This window comes from Bos indicus x Bos taurus, chromosome 2, assembly GCF_003369695.1.
Source record: "Bos indicus x Bos taurus breed Angus x Brahman F1 hybrid chromosome 2, Bos_hybrid_MaternalHap_v2.0, whole genome shotgun sequence".
Classification (NCBI taxonomy): Eukaryota; Metazoa; Chordata; class Mammalia; order Artiodactyla; family Bovidae; genus Bos; species Bos indicus x Bos taurus.
In genome coordinates, this window is record NC_040077.1 from 86,543,826 (window position 1) to 86,565,735 (window position 21,910).

At 38.5% G+C, this 21,910-nt stretch overlaps 1 protein-coding gene across 2 annotated transcripts in view; it reads left to right on the top strand.

The window, feature by feature from the left end:
* PLCL1 (phospholipase C like 1 (inactive)) overlaps nucleotides 1–21,910 on the top strand; it is a 369,241-nt gene that overhangs the window by 313,099 nt on the left and 34,232 nt on the right. For both annotated transcript variants that reach the window (XM_027563768.1, XM_027563777.1), the window contains exons 4-5: nucleotides 4,644–4,719; nucleotides 7,126–7,235. In XM_027563768.1, the coding sequence (XP_027419569.1) occupies nucleotides 4,644–4,719; nucleotides 7,126–7,235 (186 nt within the window). The remainder of the gene's footprint in view (nucleotides 1–4,643; nucleotides 4,720–7,125; nucleotides 7,236–21,910) is intronic.

Consider the following 21,910-nt stretch of genomic DNA (forward strand, 5'->3'; position numbering starts at 1 on the left):
CCTTGACTAGACAGACCTTTGTTGGCAAAGTAATGTCTCTGCTTTTGAATATGCTATCTAGGTTGGTCATAACTTTCCTTCCAAGGAGTAAGCGTCTTTTAATTTCATGGCTGCAATCACCATCTGCAGTGATTTTGGAGCCCCCCAAAATAAAGTCTGACACTGTTTCCATTGTTTCCCCATGTATTTCCCATGTGGGAAAAACAAATTTCTTATACTATGGGATTAACAAATATTTACTTGGGAGATTTTGAAGAGAACTTGAATCATAGGGTTTATTGTATGTTTTGGTCCTGAATTTATTTTGCCTCAAACAAGTAATATAGTTTTAAGATTTATTTTCTGATACTTGAGTATTACATTTTCTATAGGTATAATCCTACTAAAAACTTTATTTTTCAGTACTCAATTTAAAAGAGAATTAAGAACATGTAAGATTATAGAAAAATGGAGAACCTAGGAAAAAGACTAGAGACCAAAAGAGATTATATTTCAAAAAATACAATCATAAGTTTGAAGTGATCAATAATAAATAAAATGCATATTGTCTACATGTGTGGGTAATTAATATGCAGAAGAAATCAGTATCACAAGTAAGATAAGGAAAAGGTGATGTAAATGGATAGATACATAAATGGATCCCCAACCCAGGGATCAAACCCAGGTCTCCTGCACTGCAGACAGATTCATTACCGACTGAGCTACAAGGGAATCCTGTAGGGTAATAAAGTGGTGTCAACTGTTGAACTGACAAGAATGAGATCTGGGGATAGGCCAAGGGGTACTCTGTGATGAGACCACACTTTGGGGGTCTCAATGGAATCTTTGCAGTCAAGAGTCAAAGCATTGGGATAGTTTTTTAAGGAAAGGTTGACGAGGACAAACACTCAAAGGCCAATTGAGTATTTTGTTATTGATTTTACTTGCTTACTTTAAGATAGGAGATACTGTATGGAAAAGGGAAAAGCCAGGGAAGGAGCAGAAATTGTAGATGAAAAAATGATTCATTAGGAATGAATTCCTGAAAGAAGCAGGGAAAGGTGAGATTGGAAGTCGGGGTTGGAAGAGTTAGCCTTGGCAAAGAGGGCACTTCCTTCTCAGGTTGTCACAAAGAGGCTGTGGCATCTTTGGAGGTAGGAAGTATAATCTTTTTGTACTCAACACTGAGGAGATAGTTACTTGCAGTACAGTACTGTGAAGAAAACTGGCCACATACCAATAAAGAGTTTCTTTTTCGTTTAGTCAGAGAATATATTTTCCACTGAGAGCAAAACCAAGAGAAATGAATGTCAGTCAAGATTTTGTCAAAGGAAATTACCAATCTTGTCCCTTTTGAAGTGTTTCTTTAAAAGGAAACATTTGAACATGGTTGCAGTAGTTCAGTTATGGGCATGGCCTCATGTTTTTACTGATGGGCTGAATCTGATAACTTTGGAAAGCTACATTTCAGGTTCAAAACATGGCATGTGTGAAGGCCAGACAAATCAGAGGGAGTCTGAAATTTTAATTCCAGTTTAATCATTAATTAGTTCTATTTTTTAAGATGAGAATCTTAATTATTGTAAGTCTTAGTTTCCTTTTTTCACAAAATTAAGGGGATGGTCCTGATAGTTAAGATTCTTTTAGCCTTAAAATGATTCTAAAAATGTAGAGTATATTAGGTCTTGCTCACGGTAAAGTCACTGAATGTACTTTTCTCTTTATGAATGTTTCCCTTGCTTGAATTTCATGAAAACATTTTGGATGCTATTTAACTAATTGGAACATCTGATAACTTTGAAAAATCCTAAAAATTCAGTTGATGTTGCATGTGTAGATGCTAAGCTTAGAAAAGACTAAATCAAATTGCCTTCATATTAAATTTTTCTTTGATGGTGAGTTTCACTCACTTGTAACCTGCTATAAACTAGGCTACTCTTAGCCATTTGATAAATTGTTGTTCAGAAGCATTCCACTTCCTCTTGGCAGTTAAAAGAGTTAATGCAGTTAAAAAGTTTGACGCAGCTTAGACCTTCTTGAGTGTCTAGTTTATGGTTTTAATAGTCAATTTAGCCCTCCAAATAAGTCACCTCAAGTGAAAAGTGAAAGTGAAGTAGCTCATTCATGTCCGACTCTTTGTGACCCCATGGACTGTAGCTTACCAGGCTTCTCAGTCCATGGGATTTTCCAGGCAAGAGTACTGGAGTGGGTTGCTATTCCCTTCTCCAGGGGATCTTCCCGACCCAGGGATCAAACCTGGGTCTCCTGCATTATAGGCAGACACTTTACCCTCTGAGCCACCAGGGAAGCCCAAGTCATTTCAAACTATTATCTTATGCAGCAATATAAGTAATTGAAGTTTGATTGAATTACATCGGAGAAGGCAATGGCACCCCACTCCAGTACTCTTGCCTGGAAAATCCAATGGACGGAGGAGCCTGGTAGGCTGCAGTCCACGGGGTCACAAAGAGTCGGACACGAATGAGCTACTTCACTTTCACTTTTCACTTTCATCCATTGGAGAAGGAAATGGCAACCCACTCCAGTGTTCTTGCCTGGAGAATCCCAGGGACGGAGGAGCCTGGTGGGCTGCCGTCTATGGGGTCGCACAGAGTTGGACATGACTGAAGTGACTTAGCATGAATTACATATCATATTTCATTCATTCATTTGAGCAGACTTCCCTACTAGACCATGGAGCCCCATGGAGATAGAAATGTGTCTGTTTCTGCTCCTCAGTGTATCATACCCCTTGTAGTTACTACAGTGCTTACACATAAAAGCTGCTGAGTAGATATTTTTTAAATGAATGAATGGTATGATTTTACTCTTGTGGAGTTGTTAGGCACTAAACATTTGTGATTCAAATATCCTTTTCCATTTGAAGATTTGTAGTAATAAACCACTTCATATTTGAAAGTGATTGTATAAAATTACAATCTGTTCAACAACATTTCATTATGTGTCTTAAGACCTATTATGGCCACTTTGCATTCTGCCTTGAGCTCTCTTTAGATCATTGAGCCAGACAGAGAAATCATGGAATAGCTAGATTAAAAGGGACATTTATTAGGAGTAGAAATGAAGAGGAACTGAAGAGCCTCTTGATGAAAGTGAAAGAGGAGAGTGAAAAAGCTGGCTTAAAACTCAACATTCAGAAAATTAAGATCATGGGTTCTGGTCCCATCACTTCATGGCAAATAGATGGGGAAACAGTGGAAACTGTGAGAGACTTTATTTTCTTGGGCTCCAAAATCACTGCAGATGGTGACTGCAGCCACGAAATTAAAAGACACTTAGTCCTTGGAAGAAAAGCTATGACCAACCTAGACAGCAGAGACATTACTTTGCTGACAAAGGTCCGTCTAGTCAAAGCTGTGGTTTTTCTAGTGGTCATGTATGGATGTGAGAGTTAGACTATAAAGAAAGCTGAGCACCGAAGAATTGATGCTTTTGAACTATGGTGTTGGAGAAGACTTTTGAGAGTCCCTTGGACTGCAAGGAGATCAAACCAGTCAATCCTAAAGGAGATCAATCCTGGATATTCATTGGAAGGACTGATGCTGAAGCTGAAACTCCAATACTTTGGCCACCTGATGTGAAGAACTGACTCATTGGAAAAGACCCTGATGCTGGGAAAGATTGAAGGCAGGAGGAGAAGGGGACAACAGAGGATGAGATGGATGGTATCATCGACTTGATGGACATGAATTTGAGCAAATTTCAGGAGTTGGTGATGAACAGGGAAGCCTGGGATGCTGCCATTCACAGGGTCTCAAAGAGTCAGACAGGACTGAGTGACTGAACTGAATTCAACTGAACTGATTAGGAATACAAGAGTGGCTGGACATTCAGGAAGTGTTCATTTGCTTATTGGTGCCTTTCTTTGGCTATTTCTTTAGAAGAGTCCCAATTCCTTGTGTTTCTGATCACAACTTCTGTACCTATTTCTGTCTTCCCCTTCTTCACATACATATTTTTCCTTTCTCTTTCTCTCCAACAGCTGTCCTATTTCTCCTACTTCACTCAGTATATTAATCACCTCTTGGTCTTTTTCCTTTCTGCCGAAATGTGAAGGGCAGGGACGCCATTTCAATGTTGTTGCCTACAAGCTGTGTGGAATCAGTGGTGATTATGACTCACAGCTCATTCTTGCCAATGGAGCCGTAGCCCTTCTCGAGGAAGGATCAGACCTCTGCCATCTTTGTGCCACTCAGATCCAAGTTTCCAACTTCACCGATACATTCAGTAGTCTTTTAAGCTCATCAATTGGTGATTACTTGTTCTAATTCTCATTACTATTGTTCCAGTACCGTTAGTCTTGATGTTGCAGTAACTTGGGGTGAGGGAATTAAAAGAGGAGGCGTTCATGAATGTGACCTGGGACTTAAAGTGTGTATGCATGTATTCAACAGTTGTTGATTTGGCACTCATGGTGTGCAGGCATGTTACATAACTGGAGCAGCCATAAGGTAAGTGGCTCTAGATGACGTGAGAGTGGATGGGGGTTGGAGCAGAGATCATCCTTCCCTCTCTCATTTCCTATGGTTACTCCATGGTGCCCCGTTACCGGCAGTATCATGTGGGTCTTTTTGAATATCTCTTTACAGTGTGCCAGTTTAAGGATTCCTGACAACCACCTTCTAATGTTTGTTTTGTGACAGATGATCCAAGAGAGCCGATTTCTCATAGAAATGGCAGACACGGTCCAGGAAAAGATTGTGCAGTGTCAAAAAGCAGGTAATCTTCCCACTTGCCCCTATTTTGCTTGGAAAGCATAATGATGTTTCTTGCAGACTTTACTTTTTACTCTTAAAATTAAAAGATTTTATGTGATAGTTTAATGATACTTTGAGTTGCACTGAAGCCTTTGTTTAGTACAGAAGAGATCTAGATGATAGTAAGTGGGTTGTCTGTGTGTATATAGAGATGGTATCTGAAGATATCTAGAGAGGTGAGGGCTTCTGAACTTACTGTTGTGATTTGGGAACCTATCACATCTGTTTACTACTGATATGGAAACTGTGGTTTTACATTGCCTCTTAAGAACCACTTTAGTTTTACAATTTGAACCATAATCCTGTTAACCTTCTAGGCTTTTGCCCCATTTACTAGTCCTCTTTTAGGTCTGTTCTTTCTTCAAGGGTGTGATGGGTCCCATGTCTCTTACATCTCATTGTTTGTTTATTTTCACCTTTATCCATGCCCCTGTACTTTTCCTCTCTCTTGGATCCATGTTCTCCCTAATCTATACACACACTAGTGATTATAATAAGGAAGGTGACACTGACAATTGCTTGATGTATATGCATATGATATATATATTTAGTAAATACATACTAAACATATATATCATATGCATATACATCATATGCTATGTTATTTTGGAGAAGGCAACACTCCAGTACTCCAATACTCTTGCTTGGAAAATCCCATGGGTGGAGGAGCCTGGTGGGCTGCAGTCCATGGGGTCGCTAAGAGTCAGACACGACTGAGAGACTTCACTTTCACCTTTCACTTTCATACATTGGAGAAGGAAATGGCAACCCACTCCAGTGTTCTTGCCTGGAGAATCACAGGGACTGGGGAGCCTGGTGGGCTGCCGTCCATGGGGTCACACAGAATCGGACACGACTGAAGCGACTTAGCAGCAGCAGCAGCAGCATGCTATGTTATTTAGTCCTCATAACAATTCTGCAAGGTAATCATCATTATGTCCAATCTACAGATAAGGCATTTTAGATTCTGAGAGATTGAATGAATTATCCCAAATACCATATCAACATATGGCAGAGGTGACCTTTGAACCTAGACCAAAATTTGAAAATGGTGCTCTTCACTACTGATCTGGAAGCTTAAATGTTTCTGTTGAAAGGAAGCATGAAGATAATAACAATACCAAATACTTACATTGTGTTCCTATGTACCAGGCATTACTTTGAGAGCTTTGTATTTGTAGACTTATTTAATCTTCACCCAATTCCATGAGGTCAATACTCTTTGTTAGTGCCATTGCACCGCTGAGACTGAATGGCAGAGAGTTTCAGGGATTCATTCATGCTCACGGAGCTTGTCAGTGGTAGGGCCAGGGGATAAATCTAGCCTCTGCAGCCATGCTTTTACTATGTATTGTGCTTATGATGTTAACACCAGGCAAGTTAATGTGGTTTAGCTGCATTAATACAAACCTAGTCGGTAGAACAAGGAAGTGGTGGTAAAACCCTACCTCATGTGGGCTACTTCAATCCTATTTTAAGTACAGTGTTCCTGGATGTCATCCTTAAAGAGAGACATTATAATAAGCTGAAACATGTTAGAATGTTTAATCTGGAGAAGGGAAAGTTCTGGTAGACTTTAATCCAATATCTTCAAATATTTAAAGGGCTGCACTGTGGAACAGAGATTAGACCTTGTTGCTGAGTCTAGCTAGAACCAAGGGGTAGAAGTTCCAGGGAGAAAGACTGGCTTGATATCAATCATAGCTTTCCAAAGATGGAATGAGCTTACCAGAAAAAAGTGTGATTCCCAATTTTGAGGTGCTAAGACAAAGGCTAGAGAAACAGATGATGGTGATGTTTTTCATAGTATTCAAGCTCAGGAGAATGGTTTAGCTGTAAATAACAAGGGCCATTCCCAAATCTGAAACATTTGGGTGTTTCCAGGAATGCTATTTTTTTTTAAACCTTTTTAGTTTTACTCAACATTTAGTAATTACCATTGTTATGTTTGTAGGCTCCAGGCCTACTGTCAAGCCATATGGATGGTTCATAAGAAAAAGTAAGATATGTGCATCCTTCACATATGGTAGCCATTCACACATTACACCATTTTATATAAAAACCAAGCAGAAGACAGGCAAGATGGATGCAACCTGTTGGAAAAATTTGCTTCTTAACTTCTCATGTCTTTGTCTATGTATTCTTGCTGTTTAAAATTTAATCTAATGCATTGATTATTTTTAGTTTTCCCTTAAGGATAGCCATTGGGTGGTGATGAACAGAATGAGAAGAGAATTCAATTTGGGGATTTATAAATTATGAGAGGACAGAAATGAGAAATTATATTTTTACTGATAATATTTTCACTATAAAATGCCTTAATTTCTGAAATTTATACACAGAATTCTCTTATGTTCTCTTTTCAAAGGCATGGAGTTCCATGAGGAGCTTCATAATCTGGGGGCAAAAGAAGGCTTGAAAGGGAGAAAACTCAACAAAGCAACTGAGAGCTTTGCTTGGAACATTACAGTATTGAAGGTGAGTGAAGTACTCAGGTGCCCATTTGTCTTTATTTTTCTCTTCATTTCTCTAATTGGTCTTCTCATCAGTGGTTGAAAACAGTGACTTAAAGTTTTTATTAAAGCTTGCTCTAATTAATTCATACTGTAAGAGATGGGGAGATGCATACATGGATTGACGCACTTCTGTCCATAATAAGGCAATGAGTTTTGTGGTGGAGGCAGAAGACAGCAAGACCTAATTCCATTACCTGGGGGGTGTGTGTGTGTGTGTATGTGTGTGTGTGTGTGTGTGTGTGTGTGTGGTTTACTCATACGTCTACTCAAGTCAGTATGGCTATTCTTGTTTGTGGAAGGAATAACAAAATGTTACTGGAGAAGGATCCAACACAAGTTATTTGGGAAAGCCTTAAACTACAGACGATTTGGAGCCATTTAGGATTATTTTATTATAGGGACAGTCTCTATAAATAGGTTTATTTTTGCAGAAATTTTGGAAGTCAGCTTTTTGAGATTACGATTTGCTGTGCTGAAAATTAATTTTAGGACTTTGATGTAAAGACATCACTTTTCATATTTTGTTACATGAATGGAAAAATGATTTAGGCAGTTGGAATGATTTATTCTTAACATTGTGGTGGAGAAAAACAGCTACAAGCAAAATTAATAATTACTGACATTTAAAGAACACTCGTGAGCCAGGCACTGTTTTATGAGGTTTATATGAATTAACATTGTAATACTTTCACTAACCCAATACTGTTATTATTCTCATTTTACAAGTGAGAAAACCAAGGCATTGAAAACTTATGTCTATTACCCAAGATCACTCAGCTAGTGAATGGTGGCACTGGAGTCTGAACTCACGCAGTGTAGTTCCAGACCAGAGCCTGGTCTACAGAGAGATACTACACGTATTTATGTGAATGTGCTAAATGAATCATAATACATATCACAAATGCTTATTAAAAATTAAGCCCACAAATATTTGGTAAGCTCTTATTATGTATTGAGCTCTCTGCTGTGCATTGGGGACCTATAAAGAACAAAATCTTTTTTTTTAATTTTTCTTCAACATACAAATATTTTATTAACAAAATTTATGGCATTTATTTTACATTTAATTATGCATGACAATATTGTGTGTTCTAGAGACCATGGTTTTAAAAACACTTTTTAAAAATTATTATTATTATTATTTTTTACTTTACAATATTGTATTGGTTTTGCCATACATCAACATGTATCCACCACAGGTGTACACGTGTTCCCCATCCTGAAACCCCCTCCCACTTCCCTCCCCATACCACCCCTCTGTGTCATCCCAGTGCACCAGCCCCAAGCTTCCTGTATCCTGCATCAAACCTGGACTGGCGATTCGTTTCTTATATGATATTATACATGTTTTAATGCCATTCTCCCAAATCATCCCCCCACTCCCTGTCCCACAGAGTCCAAAAGACTGTTCTATACATGTGTCTCTTTTGCTATCTTGCATACAGGGTTGTCGTTACCATCTTTCTAAATTCCATGTATATGCATTAGTATACTGTATTGGTATTTTTTTTTTTCTGGCTTACTTCACTCTGTATAATAGGCTCCAGTTTCATCCACCTCATTAGAACTGATTCAAATGTATTCTTTTTAATGGCTGAGTAATACTCCATTGTATGTACCACAGCTTTCTTATCCATTCATCTGCTGATGGACATCTAGGTTGCTTCCATGTCCTGGCTATTATAAACAGTGCTGTGATGAACATTGGGGTACATGTGTCTCTCAATTCTGGTTTCCTCGGTGTGTATGCCCAGCAGTGGGATTGCTGGGTCATATGGCAGTTCTATGTCCAGTTTTTTAAGGAATCTCCACACTGTTCTCCATAGTGGCTGTACTAGTTTGCATTCCCACCAACAGTGTAAGAGGGTTCCCTTTTCTCCACATCCTCTCCAGCATTTATTGCTTGTAGACTTTTGGATCGCAGCCATTCTGACTGGCATGAAATGGTACCTCATTGTGGTTCTGATTTGCATTTCTCTGATGATGAGTGATATTGAGCATCTTTTCATGTGTTTATTAGCCATCTGTATGTCTTCTTTGGAGAAATGTCTATTTAGTTCTTTGGCCCATTTTTTGATTGGGTCGTTTATTTTTCTGGAATAGAGCTGCAGGAGTTGCTTGTATATTTTTGAGATTAGTTGTTTGTCAGTTGCTTCATTTGCTATTATTTTCTCCCATTCTGAAGGCTGTCTTTTCACCTTGCTTATAGTTTCTTTTGTTGTGCAGAAGCTTTTAATTTTAGACCCCTATATATGTTGTCTACAAGAGACCCACCTTAAAACAGGGGACACATACAGACTGAAAGTGAAGGGCTGGAAAAAGATATTCCATGCAAATAGAGATCAAAAGAAAGCAGGAGTAGCAATACTCATATCAGATAAAATAGACTTTAAAACAAAGGCTGTAAAAAGAGACAAAGAAGGACACTACATAATGATCAAAGGATCAATCCAAGAAGAAGATATAACAATTATAAATATATATGCACCCAACATAGGAGCACCGCTATATGTAAGACAAATGCTAACACGTGTGAAAGGGGAAATTAACAATAACACAATAATAGTGGGAGACTTTAATACCCCACTCACACCTATGGATAGATCAACTAAACAGAAAATTAACAAAGAAACACAAACTTTAAAAGATACAATAGACCAGTTAGACCTAATTGATATCTGTAGGACATTTCACCCTGAAACAATGAATTTCACCTTTTTCTCAAGCACACATGGAACCTTCTCCAGGATAGATCACATCCTGGGCCATAAATCTAGCCTTGGTAAATTCAAGAAAATAGAAATCATTCCAAGCATCTTTTCTGACCACAATGCAGTAAGATTAGATCTCAATTACAGGAGAAAAAATATTAAAAATTCCAACATATGGAGGCTGAACAACACACTGCTGAATAACCAACAAATCACAGAAGAACAAAAGCTGTATAGACCCTAACCTCATGAGTTGACAGTCAGGGGGCAGGAGGCGAGGTGGAGGGAAATAGGCATCACTTGCTTAAGAGGCAGGAACTATAGTGTTACTATAAAGAGGAACTTATTTTATAATACTTGAGTACAGTGTGGCAGTAACAGCCCTGAAACATGCTTTCTGTTCATCATACATTTATGTGGGCTTGTTAATGCACTGATCACCGAGAAAAGAGCTATGGACACAGGTATCAAAAAGTAGTACCTGGGTCTCTAAGATTAGTGCACCAGGGGAGACAGCCATATGACTAATAGCAGCCATTGGTTATTCAACAATTCATATGTGATTAAGCATTCATGACCAAATAGTTTATATGTGTTTCCTCCTTTCCACTTTGCAACAACTGTGTGACATTCAGCAACTCATGCTGACCCACATATGACCCTCTCCATCTCACAGATGAGGAAATTGAGGCTCAGGGAGGTTTCAGTTTCTTCCCTGCAGCTGGTAGATGGCAGAGCTGAGATTTTAACTCATGTTCATGGTTCTTCCCACAACCTGTCCTCCTGTGTCCTGTGAGATTTCATCCATGGAGCTGAGTCCAAGCAGCCTAGTACAGGGTTGAAGGCACAGCCTCTGGGTATAGGCTGCCTGGTAGCTGTGAGGCTTTAGCCAAATTATGTAATCTCTCTGAGGGTGGCAACATTAATAATACCTCCGCCCTGGGTTTTGTGAGAATGAAATGAGATAAAGTATACAAAATACCTAAGTCACAGTGATGAAACTTGACACTGTATAATACATCTCTACCTATACTATTATAGTATAGATGTGCTATTACTTTTGCTAGAGTGAGGATGACTATTGGAATATAAGGCTTTTGGTTTTTTTTAATTAAAAAGATTGAGATATAATTGTTCATTTCTTTGTTAAGGCTCACTGTTTTCTGAGGTTTGTGTATCTGGTTTAGTGACAGGAGCTGATTGCTAGATGCGTGCATGCTTAGTTGCTTTAGTTGTGTCTGAATCTTTGTCACTCTGTGGATGGTAGACTGCCAGTCCATTGGGTTCTTCAGGTAAGAATACTGGAGTGGGTTGCCTTGCCCTTCTCCAGGGGATCTTCCCAACTCAGGGATCGAACCCGAGTCTCCTGCATTGAAGACAGATTCTTTACTGTCTGAGCCACCAGGGAAACCCCTGATGGCTAGATGAGGCCTATCAAATGCTGTACAAATCATTCTAAGAGAGCTGTTTTGAAATAGAATCAATCTTCTATTATTTTAGCTCATGTACCAGCTACTAGTATTTCAGCTTGAGCACTAGGAACTTAAACAAGGATAGTGAACTTTTCCAAACTTCTGACATTTCTTTGGCCTCCCCATTGTGTTTAGTGGACCTGTTAATCACCTACCCTAACAAATGACTTCCTTGGAATTTGACTTTTTAGGTGAGGGACAAAGAGCCCAGACATGTTTTTTTGGAGACTGTGTACTCTACTGGTGACTTTCTGAGAAGAACCTCCTCTTTTTTATTTCTTGCATCTTGGGTCTGAAGTTCTTAGTTTCAGCTTTTTTCTCCAGTCTTCCTACTGATTTTCCAAGCTCCTAAAAATGCTTTTCTTAAGTTTACTAGAGTCAATTTTCATTGCATACAACTGGTTGAATTAGTAATAGCCACACTCCTAAGACACAATCACTAAAATAGTAGGATCTGTCAAAGCTCATCTAAAAGTTCTGCATTTTTTACTGAAAAGTTTTCTGTACACATAGTTTTTATGAGTATTTATTGATATCTAGGGGAAGGGAATGATTGAGTAATGTGTGTTGAATATGTGGATTCAGTAGTTAAAATATTTAATTTCAGTGGAATGTCCAATAAGTAAGAGATGGTCTGGGGAAAAACAAAGATATGTGCTCTCAGATAGATTGTAGGTTGGCAGCTTGGAGTGGTGTAAAGGGGCATCAATAAAGCAAATTGAGCTGAGACTAAAAACTAACTTCTTTAGTTTGTGTTTTATGCAATTCAATATTAATATGTGAGAGAAGCTGCAGAAAAATTTGTAGAAAATAAGATGAATAGCTTTACAATATAACAAACATGAATTACACTTACAGAGTCCAATTTTTCCAAGCTATAAATGAGGACTTAGAATCCAGCAAGGAGGCTGACTCACGATGATCTGGAAGCTTCCTTACATGTGTTTTACTTTGATTTGTATTCCCTGGTGGCTCAGACGGTAAAGCATCTGCCTATAAGGCAGGAGACCCAGGTTTGATCCCTGGGTTGGAAAGATCGCCTGGAGAAGGAAATGGGAACCCACTCCAGTACTCTTGCCTGGAAGATTCTATGGACTGAGGAGCCTGGTAGGCTACAGTCCGTAGGGTCGCAAAGAGTCGGACACAACTGAGCGACTTCACTTTCACTTTCTTTTTCACTTTCATATTTTATTTATTTATTTATTTTTTAAAAATTTGTTTATTTTAATTGGAGGTTAATTACTTTACAATATTGTATTGGTTTTGCTATACATCAACATGAATCCGCCACGGCTATACACGTGTTCCCCGTCACTTTCATATTTTAGTGGGGATTTGCTTAGTAGAACTTTCACATTTCCTCATACTTTTGTCACATGCCATTAGGCAACTATTACAGTTGTTTTTCTCCCTGTCTTTCTTTCACTTCTGAGCATAAAATTGAACTCTCTAATAGCTTCTGTCTTCATTTGGGATGATATGATGATGCAGGTCTTCATGACTCAGTCTGAAGTATATCTTTTCCAGATAATCATTGGACTGAGATAGCATCCTCTCATCCCACCCACACATGCCAACCATTCTTTCCGTATGTCTTTTGTGCATTCTGTCCTTCAGAAAAGAGTTCTGTTTGATTATTAGCATAATATTAAAATCTTACAGTGAAAGTCTTTCCTGTTCTTTTTGTCTTCCAGAAAGAGATACTACATCACTTGCACAGCCAGCTTATTGTCCTAAATAGTTTTCCATTTTGGAAGGATTTTGTTTATGAGAATTATGAAGGTTTCTTAGAAAGAGATAGGAATTTATACTACTCACAGATAAAACATAATGTATTATGAAGTGGAATTCATTTAAAATTTTGGACTCTACCCAAAATGATTTGATTTTTTAAGTACAAAAAGAACTTCATTGAAAGGTGGTCACACCTACAAAACTGAAATTACTAAGAACCTGAGAGTAACATTTTAGTGAGTTTCCCAATTATTTATTTTTCTGACTTGCCCTGTCTTTTTTTTTTTTAATTTTATTTTTAAACTTTACATAATTGTATTAGTTTTGCCAAATATCAAAATGAATCCTCCACAGGTATACATGTGTTCCCCATCCTGAACCCTCCTCTCTCCTCCCTCCCCATACCATCCCTCTGGGTCGTCCCAGTGCACTAGTCCCAAGCATCCAGTATCGTGCATCGAACCTGGACTGGCATCTCGTTTCATACATGATATTTTACATGTTTCAATGCCATCCTCCCAAATCTTCCCACCCTCTCCCTCTCCCATAGAGTCCATAAAACTGTTCTATACATCAGTGTCTCTTTTGCTGTCTCGTACACCGGGTTATTGTTACCATCTTTCTAAATTTCATATATATGCGTTATTATACTGTATTGGTGTTTTTCCTTCTGGCTTACTTCACTCTGTATAATAGGCTCCAGTCTCATCCACCTCATTAGAACTGATTCAAATGTTTTCTTTTTAATGGATGAGTAATACTCCATTGTGTATATGTACCACAGCTTTCTTATCCATTCATCTGCTGATGGACATCTAGGTTGCTTCCATGTCCTGGCTATTATAAACAGTGCTGCGATGAACATTGGGGTACACGTGTCTCTTTCCCTTCTGGTTTCCTCAGTGTGTATGCCCAGCAGTGGGATTGCTGGATCATAAGGCAGTTCTATTTCCAGTTTTTTAAGGAATCTCCACACTGTTCTCCCTGTCTTTTTGAAGGAAATAAATTCCATTATCTTTACAATTTTAGTAGTTTGATGAAAAAATCACTTTTATCAGATTGGAGAAGTGTCAAGTAGAGATACATGCAAATATTGAAATATAATTAGTAAGCATTTTATTATAAAGGAAAAGTTATGAAGTATAGATCCCTAGAGTTTATAAATAAAACATTTAAGAAGTAGCTGAGTTATTACTTGTTCATGAATTTCATTGCTTACTAGTTGAATGCCATGTGTCAAATAAATTATGAGTAAATGATTACTTCATCAATGAGCACTTCTATTACTTGATACATATCTATACTTTCCCTAGATAGACTTTCAGTTTATAATTTAAAGCTTTGCATTGTATATCATAAAAAAACTGAGTCTCTTTTATAGATTAATGTTTAGTAGATATGACTAATCTTTTTCCACTTAACTTTTTGGTTTTCTGTCACTGCTTAAGCTTTGTTCCTTCTGTTTTTATCTTGATAACATTTTAATTGTCTTTGGGAAGAGCAGAGGCTTAAACTTCTCACCTTACCTCTCCTTGAGTACTTGGGTCTCCAAATTTCAGGCTCTCAATCTCTGGGAAATTTTGCTACATAAGGGAAATTCCATGGATGTCACTAATATGCTTTCTAATAGAGCACATTTGAAGTCTTTGCTCATTGTTCGGAGACAGGAAAAGAAGGGAAACAGGATGATGGGTGAATGGGAAGAGAAGTATGAAAAGAGGCATCCATCTGTGAAAGACTGAGTAACAGAAGGAATGGGGTCACCCTGAACAGAATGACCATAGATACTTTAAATCTTTCTCTGAGATCTTGTGTGTTGAGGGGATTCAACCAGGCCCTATTGGCAGCCATAGTTATTGTGCCCCTGGGTGCTGCTCTGAGGTTATATAAAGAAGGAACATGTCCAGGGTCCTCCATGTTGTCCATTGAGAAGTTCTCTAATGGTGTTCTGTCAGCTGCTGGCTGTTTTTGTAATAGAGGCTTGAGAAAGGCTAGGTTTCCTCCTGAGCCAACTCATTCAGAAAAGAACAGCTATTTATGAAGTCTAGAAAGAGCCCTCCACTGATAACAATGCATTAATAATACACTATTCTTCTTATTGATATTACCATCAATTATTAAGAAATATAAAGTGGCAAGAGTATAGACTCGAGCCAGATCCTTTCTAGCTGTGTCATCTTGGGAAAATTTCCTTTTGTCTCTATGCTTCTGAATCAATTGGAATATACCAGATTGTATGACGATAACAAAAATGAACATCTCAGTGGCTTAAAAAACAATAGCTTATTTCTTGCTCACACTGTTTGTCCACCAGGGTCAGCAAGGGTCACTTAGAAACTCGGGCTAATGGAGTGGGGGGGGAGCTCTACCTCAACTAATCCATCTGTAATCTTAGAGGTAGGAAAGCACAAATTGGTTTTAAAATTTTCTGCCGAGTAGTTTAAATGTTTACATGTCCCTTCTATTTAAATTTGACTGGCCAAAGAAAGTCAGATGGTCATATCTGACTTCAGGGAGTTGGGAAAGTATATACACACACACACACACACACACACACACTTCCTTGAGGAAAGGGGGCAGATATTGGTGAATATAATCTACCAGTGACAGGTTCCTCAGCCATATTCACCTCATAGGGTCATGATGAGGACTAAATGAATTAATATATATATAAAGCAATATCTGAGATATAAAAATGCTATCTAAGTTTGAAAGAATTCAGTGCTTACAGTGAGCAGTTAAGTGATTGTCATACAACATATTAAGTAATTTTAAGGTCACTCTGTAAAGTTATTATTATTATACTCCTTTTTATAGATAGGAGAAGTGAGACTTGAAAGGTTAAGTAACCTTCCTTTGGGCATATAGGTAGTGAGTGATGGAGTAGGGATCTAATTCCACAGTGCATGCTGTCAGCCCATTATGCTAAACTGCCAGACAATATATAGCCCCATAATATTGATGGCTTGTATAAACTGAAAACTTTATGTATATCAGATATTTTACTAAGTGCTTTATTATCTTCTTCCTAGAGAGTGAGTGTCCTGTTTAGCTGACATGAATATTCTAGACATCTTGATAGTGTATTCCTACTATTCAGAGCGGTACATTGAGATAGTGTAGCTTGGCACCACCAATTCTCCTTATTCTGACATTCCATTCACCAAGCAACTCTGTTCTCAACTTGGCTTCCCAAGTATACTTTTCTAGTGGAGATGGAATAAGTTGATCCAGTGACATAACTAGTCCCATCTGCCTGGCTGTCTCTGTGTATGAGTCAGTTAACTTCCCTTTTTTTTTTTTTTTTAATCAGTCCATCTCTGATGAGCTTGGTCAGCATGAATCAGCTCCCAGGGCCTGGCCGCTGCTGAGTGATTGGATGCAGTTGAGCCCCTGGACAGATACCATTGAGATTAAGAAAGCAAAACAAAATAACAACAAAAATACCAAAGCAGAAGCTGGACCCTAGACCCACCCTAAGAATCCAGCCAGCCCCCTGTTTCTCTTTACTCTTCATGGGCTTTTAGTTTAGCCATTGCCATCTCCACATCCTGAGACAGAGGAAGCTTAAGAGCCATGCCTCCAGCAGAAACTTTGCAGAGACCATCAGTTCAGTTCAGTCGCTCAGTCGTGTCTGACTCTTTGTGACCCCATGAATCGCAGCACGCCAGGTCTCCCTGTCCATCACCAACTCCCGGAGTTCACTCAGACTCACGTCCATCGAGTCAGTGATGCCATCCAGCCATCTCATCCTCTGTCATCCCCTTCTCCTCCTGCCCCCAATCCCTCCCAGCATCAGAGTCTTTTCTAATGAGTCAACTCTTCCCATGAGGTGGCCAAAGTACTGGAGTTTCAGCTTCAGCATCATTCCTTTCAAAGAAATCCCAGGGCTGATCTCCTTCAGAATGGACTGGTTGGATCTCCTTGCAGTCCAAGGGACTCTCAAGAGTCTTCTCCAACACCACAGTTCAAAAGCATCAATTCTTTGGCGCTCAGCCTTCTTCACAGTCCAACTCTCACATCCATATGTGACCACTGGAAAAACCATAGCCTTGACTAGACAAACCTTTGTTGGCAAAGTAATGTCTCTGCTTTTGAATATGCTATCTAGGTTGGTCATAACGTTCCTTCCAAGGAGTAAGCGTCTTTTAATTTCATGGCTGCAGTCACCATCTGCAGTGAGTTTGGAGCCCCCCAAAATAAAGCCTGACACTGTTTCCACTGTTTGCCCATCTATTTCCCATGAAGTGATGGGACCAGATGCCATGATCTTTGTTTTCTGAATGTTGAGCTTTAAGCCAACTTTTTCACTCTCCTCTTTCACTTTCATCAAGAGGCTTTTGAGTTCCTCTTCACTTTCTGCCATAAGGGTAGTGTCATCTGCATATCTGAGGTTATTGATATTTCTCCTGGCAATCTTGATTCCATGCTCCCATTCGTATTTCTTCCTTCCTCCACAGCTTTAGTTCTGCCTTTCACATCCTCTTTCTTTTATCATTTAAGCTGTTAGATCAGAAATTCTGGAATATTTTTCCTTTGAATAATGAACCTGAGTTGATTTAGAAATGAGGTAAAGTCCCTATAGGTAAATTCCTCAGGCTTCACTAAGAGGAAGGGAGCCTTCTGTGAGGTGAAACTGAGGAGCCTCTGAGTCATCAATCTGGAGAAGCAAGGTTCCAAGGGTTTGAGCAAAGCTTTAAATTCTGTTACATGTAAGGAAAATACTTTCCAGTAATACATACAAAATAACAAACTCTTGGGCTGTGAATTCCTGTTTGTGTTTTCTTAGAATTATGTAAGTGTTTAACATAGAAAGTTGGACTAGGAGTCTAGAAATCTGTAACTAATTAATATAATTTAAAAAATTATCTTATCTTCTCTGAGGCTAGATTTCCTCAATTAAAAATATGATCCAGTCCAGGTTCGATACAGGATGCTTGGGGCTGGTGCACAGGGATGACCCGGATGGAGGGTAAGGGGAGGGAGGTGGGAGGGAGGGTTCAGGATGGGGAACACGTGTGCGCCCATGGCGGATTCATGTTGATGTGTGGCAGAACCAATACAATATTATAAAGTAATTAGCCTCCAATTAAAGTAAATAAGTTTAAATTAAAAAATAAAAGAAAAAAAATATGATCAGACTTTATATCTGGAATCCTTATAGGTCTTTACATTTTTTGATTATATGTTATTTTCAATTTTTTTCTGTGACTTAACTACATTATTTTACTTAAATACATAGATCCCTTTGTCACTAAACTTATCAATAGCATATATCTCTCTGTTATGTCTTGCTCCCCCCACCTTTTGTTTAAACCCCTGACACTATAAACCCAAATTATACTCAGTTTCTCTCCTTACTTCCCACAGTCTCCCATTGTGATCCCTCCTACTGTTACCCAACTCAGGTTTGGCTGCTTGTTGCTCAAAAGCCAAGAATTTGAGAGGCAAGTGTCAATGAGAAGGAAATGTGCTTTAATCAGAAAAGCCAGCATTCTGGGGAGAAGGTGGGCTCCTGTCCTGAGACCAAAGATTCCTCTGGGCCATGGCAGTTTTTAAAGACAAAAATGGATGGGAGAAGAATCTCAGTGAATCATTGAAACTGGAGGTTGGGTTATCATTCTTCATTGTGTGCAAACTGACTGACTCTTCAAATGTTATCTTGGCTGCAGGATTGCGTAACAGGACTACTAGGGGTCGAGAGCTAACCACTCTTTAACTACTTAATTCTTCATTCTTACTTCTTTTTATCTACGAAAGGGTCAACAGGTTAGGCAGCGGATGGTATGCATTCAGGAAAGCATAAGTCAGGAGCTGGTTTCAATTGCTTAATAATTTCATTCCTATAATTAGCTTCTATTACAGTTAGAAGGGAAAAGAAATGGGCAAACAGGAAAGGAGCAAAAGAGCTGCTTTTTAACCCCCCACCCTCAAACATCATTTCATTTCTGTGGGATTGGGGTGAAGGTCCAGCTATTGTAACTTCTTTGACATAGGGTGATGTATTCTCCAAATGAAAAATGTCAACATGGGTTTGAGCATCTCTTTGCTGACAATTTTTTTGCCTGCTTACATATACAGGCAGAACAAGCTACGATTTTTTTTGATGCCCACAAAGATATATGTTATTATGAGCAATAATGTTAATTCTATTCTCTTGAGGCTAGTTCTTGGAATTGTGCTAGCCATAGATTCAGTATTGCTCAAGATGGAGCAGCTTATGTCATGCCCTCTGGTGGAAGTTACAATATCTGTAAAATAACTCAGGAATGTGCATCAGACACTAAGTCCATGACTCTATTATCCTAATCACTAACTGCTCAAACCTGCTATTTTGTTACTCTGGGAGACTTCAGCTTTTCTACCACCAAGAGGCAGGGGACATAGTGGGGCTTCTGTACTTGGTGGTGGTGGGGAGCCTGCAGGGTTCTACTTGTTTCCACAGTTGCTATTGTCTCCTTTCCTGACCACTTTTCCAAATAAGATGGTCTCTACTTACCATCTTGCTAGGAATTTTTTTTTCTGATTTTTTTTTATTGTGGTAAAATACATAAAACATAAAATTTGCCATCTTAACTATTTTTTAAGTTCATGGTATATTAATAATGTTGTACAACCGTCACCACCATCCATCTTCAGAACTCTCCTCATCTTGTAAAGCTGAAACTCTGTACTCATTAAACTATAACTCCCCATTCCCCCCTCCCCAGCCCCTGGAATCCACCATTCTTCTATCTGTCTGTATGATTTTTGACTATTTTAAGTATATAAATTCAATAGTGTAGTACTTGTCCTTTTGTGACTGCCTCATTTCACTTAGTGTAATGTCTTGAATGTTCATCCATGTTGTGATATGTCAGAATTCCCTTCCTTTTTAAGGCTGGATAATATTCCTTTGTACACATATTTTGCTTATCCATTCATCTGTTGACAAGCACTTGGACACTTCTACATTTTAGCTTTTGTAAGTAATGCTGCTATGAATGTGGGTGTACAAATATCTCGTTGAGGCCCTGATTGCTGAAGAATTGATGCTTTTGAACTGTGGTGTTGGAGAAGACTCTTGAAAGTCCCTTGGACTGCAAGGAGATCCAAGCAGTCCATCCTAAAGGAGATCAGTCCTGGGTGTTCATTGGAAGGACTGATGCTAAAGCTGAAACTCCAATACTTTGGCCACCTGATGAGAAGAGCTGACTCATTTGAAAAGACCCTGATGCTTTGAAAGATTGGGGGCAGGAGGAGAAGGGGATGACAGAGGATGAGATGGTTGGATGGCATCACCGACTCAATGGACATGGGTTTAGGTGGACTCCAGGAGTTGGTGATGGATAGGGAGGCCTGGCGTGCTGCGGTTCATGGGGTTTCAAAGAGTCGGACAGGACTGAGCGACTGAACTGAACTGTGATACTTACAGATATATACCCAGAAGTGAAGTTGTTGGAACATATGGTAATTCTATGTTGAATTTTTTTTGAGGAACCACCATACTCTTTTTCACATCAGTAGTCCCATTTTATGTTCCTGTGAACAGTACACAAGGGTTTCAATTTCTCCACATTCTCACCAACAATTATCTTCTGATGGTGGCCACTCTAAAGGGTATGAGGTGGTATCTCACTGTAGTTTAGATTTGCATTTCTCTTATGATTAGCGATGTTAAACATCTTTTCAAGTGCTTATTGGCCATTTGTATATCTTCTTTGGAGAAATGTCTATTCAAGTTCTTTGCCCGTTTTTGAATTGGGTTATTTGGGGTTTTTTGTTATTGAGTTGTATAAGTTCTCTATATATTCTGGATTCTCATATATCTGGATCCTTTACCAGATATATGATTGGCAAATATTTTATCCTGTTCTGTGGTTTTCCTTTTTACTCTAATGATACTGTCTTTTGATGCACAAAGTTTAAAGTTTTCATGAAGCCTAATTTGTCTATTGTTTTCTTTTGTTGCCTGTGCCTTTGGCGTCTTATCCAAGAAATTGTCACTAAATCCAGTGTCATGAAGTTTTGCCCTATGTTTATCTTGTACAAAGTTTATAGTTTTAAGTCTTATATCTTTGGTCTATTTTGAGTCAATTGTTATATATTTTATTAGGTAAGGATCCAACTTCATTCTTTCGCTTGTAGATATCCAGTTTTCTGGGCACCATTTGTTGAAAAGACTGTTCTTTCCCCATCGAATGGTCTAGGAACCCTTGTCAAAAATCATTTGACCATATTTATATAACAGTTTGTTTCTGGGTTATCTATTTTATTAATATTCTATTCAGCTTGATGTATCTAAGTTTATGCTGGCATCACACTTTTTTGATTACTGTAGCTATTTAAGTTTTAAAATCATGAAGTATGCATCTTCTAGCTTTGTTCTTCTGCTTTCAAGATTGTTTTGGCTATTCAGGGTCTCTTGGGATTCCAAGTGAATTTTAGGATGGGTTTTTCTATTTCTGCAAAAATATCATGGGGATTTTGATAGCGTTTGCACTGGATATATAAATTGCTTTTGGTAATATTGGCATCTTAAACAATATTGCCTTCCTGTTGTAAATTTTTGCAAACAGAGTGATCTTTTATTCTTTCTTTTGTTCTTCAAGGCCTCCCAGAAGTGAAATACTCAAAAAACTGTATAGAAGTTCTGATAATTAAATTCAGTTTATAATGCACAGAAGTTCTTCTACTCTAGAAATACAGATTATAGTCTGTCAAACTCTGTAGATTAAGTG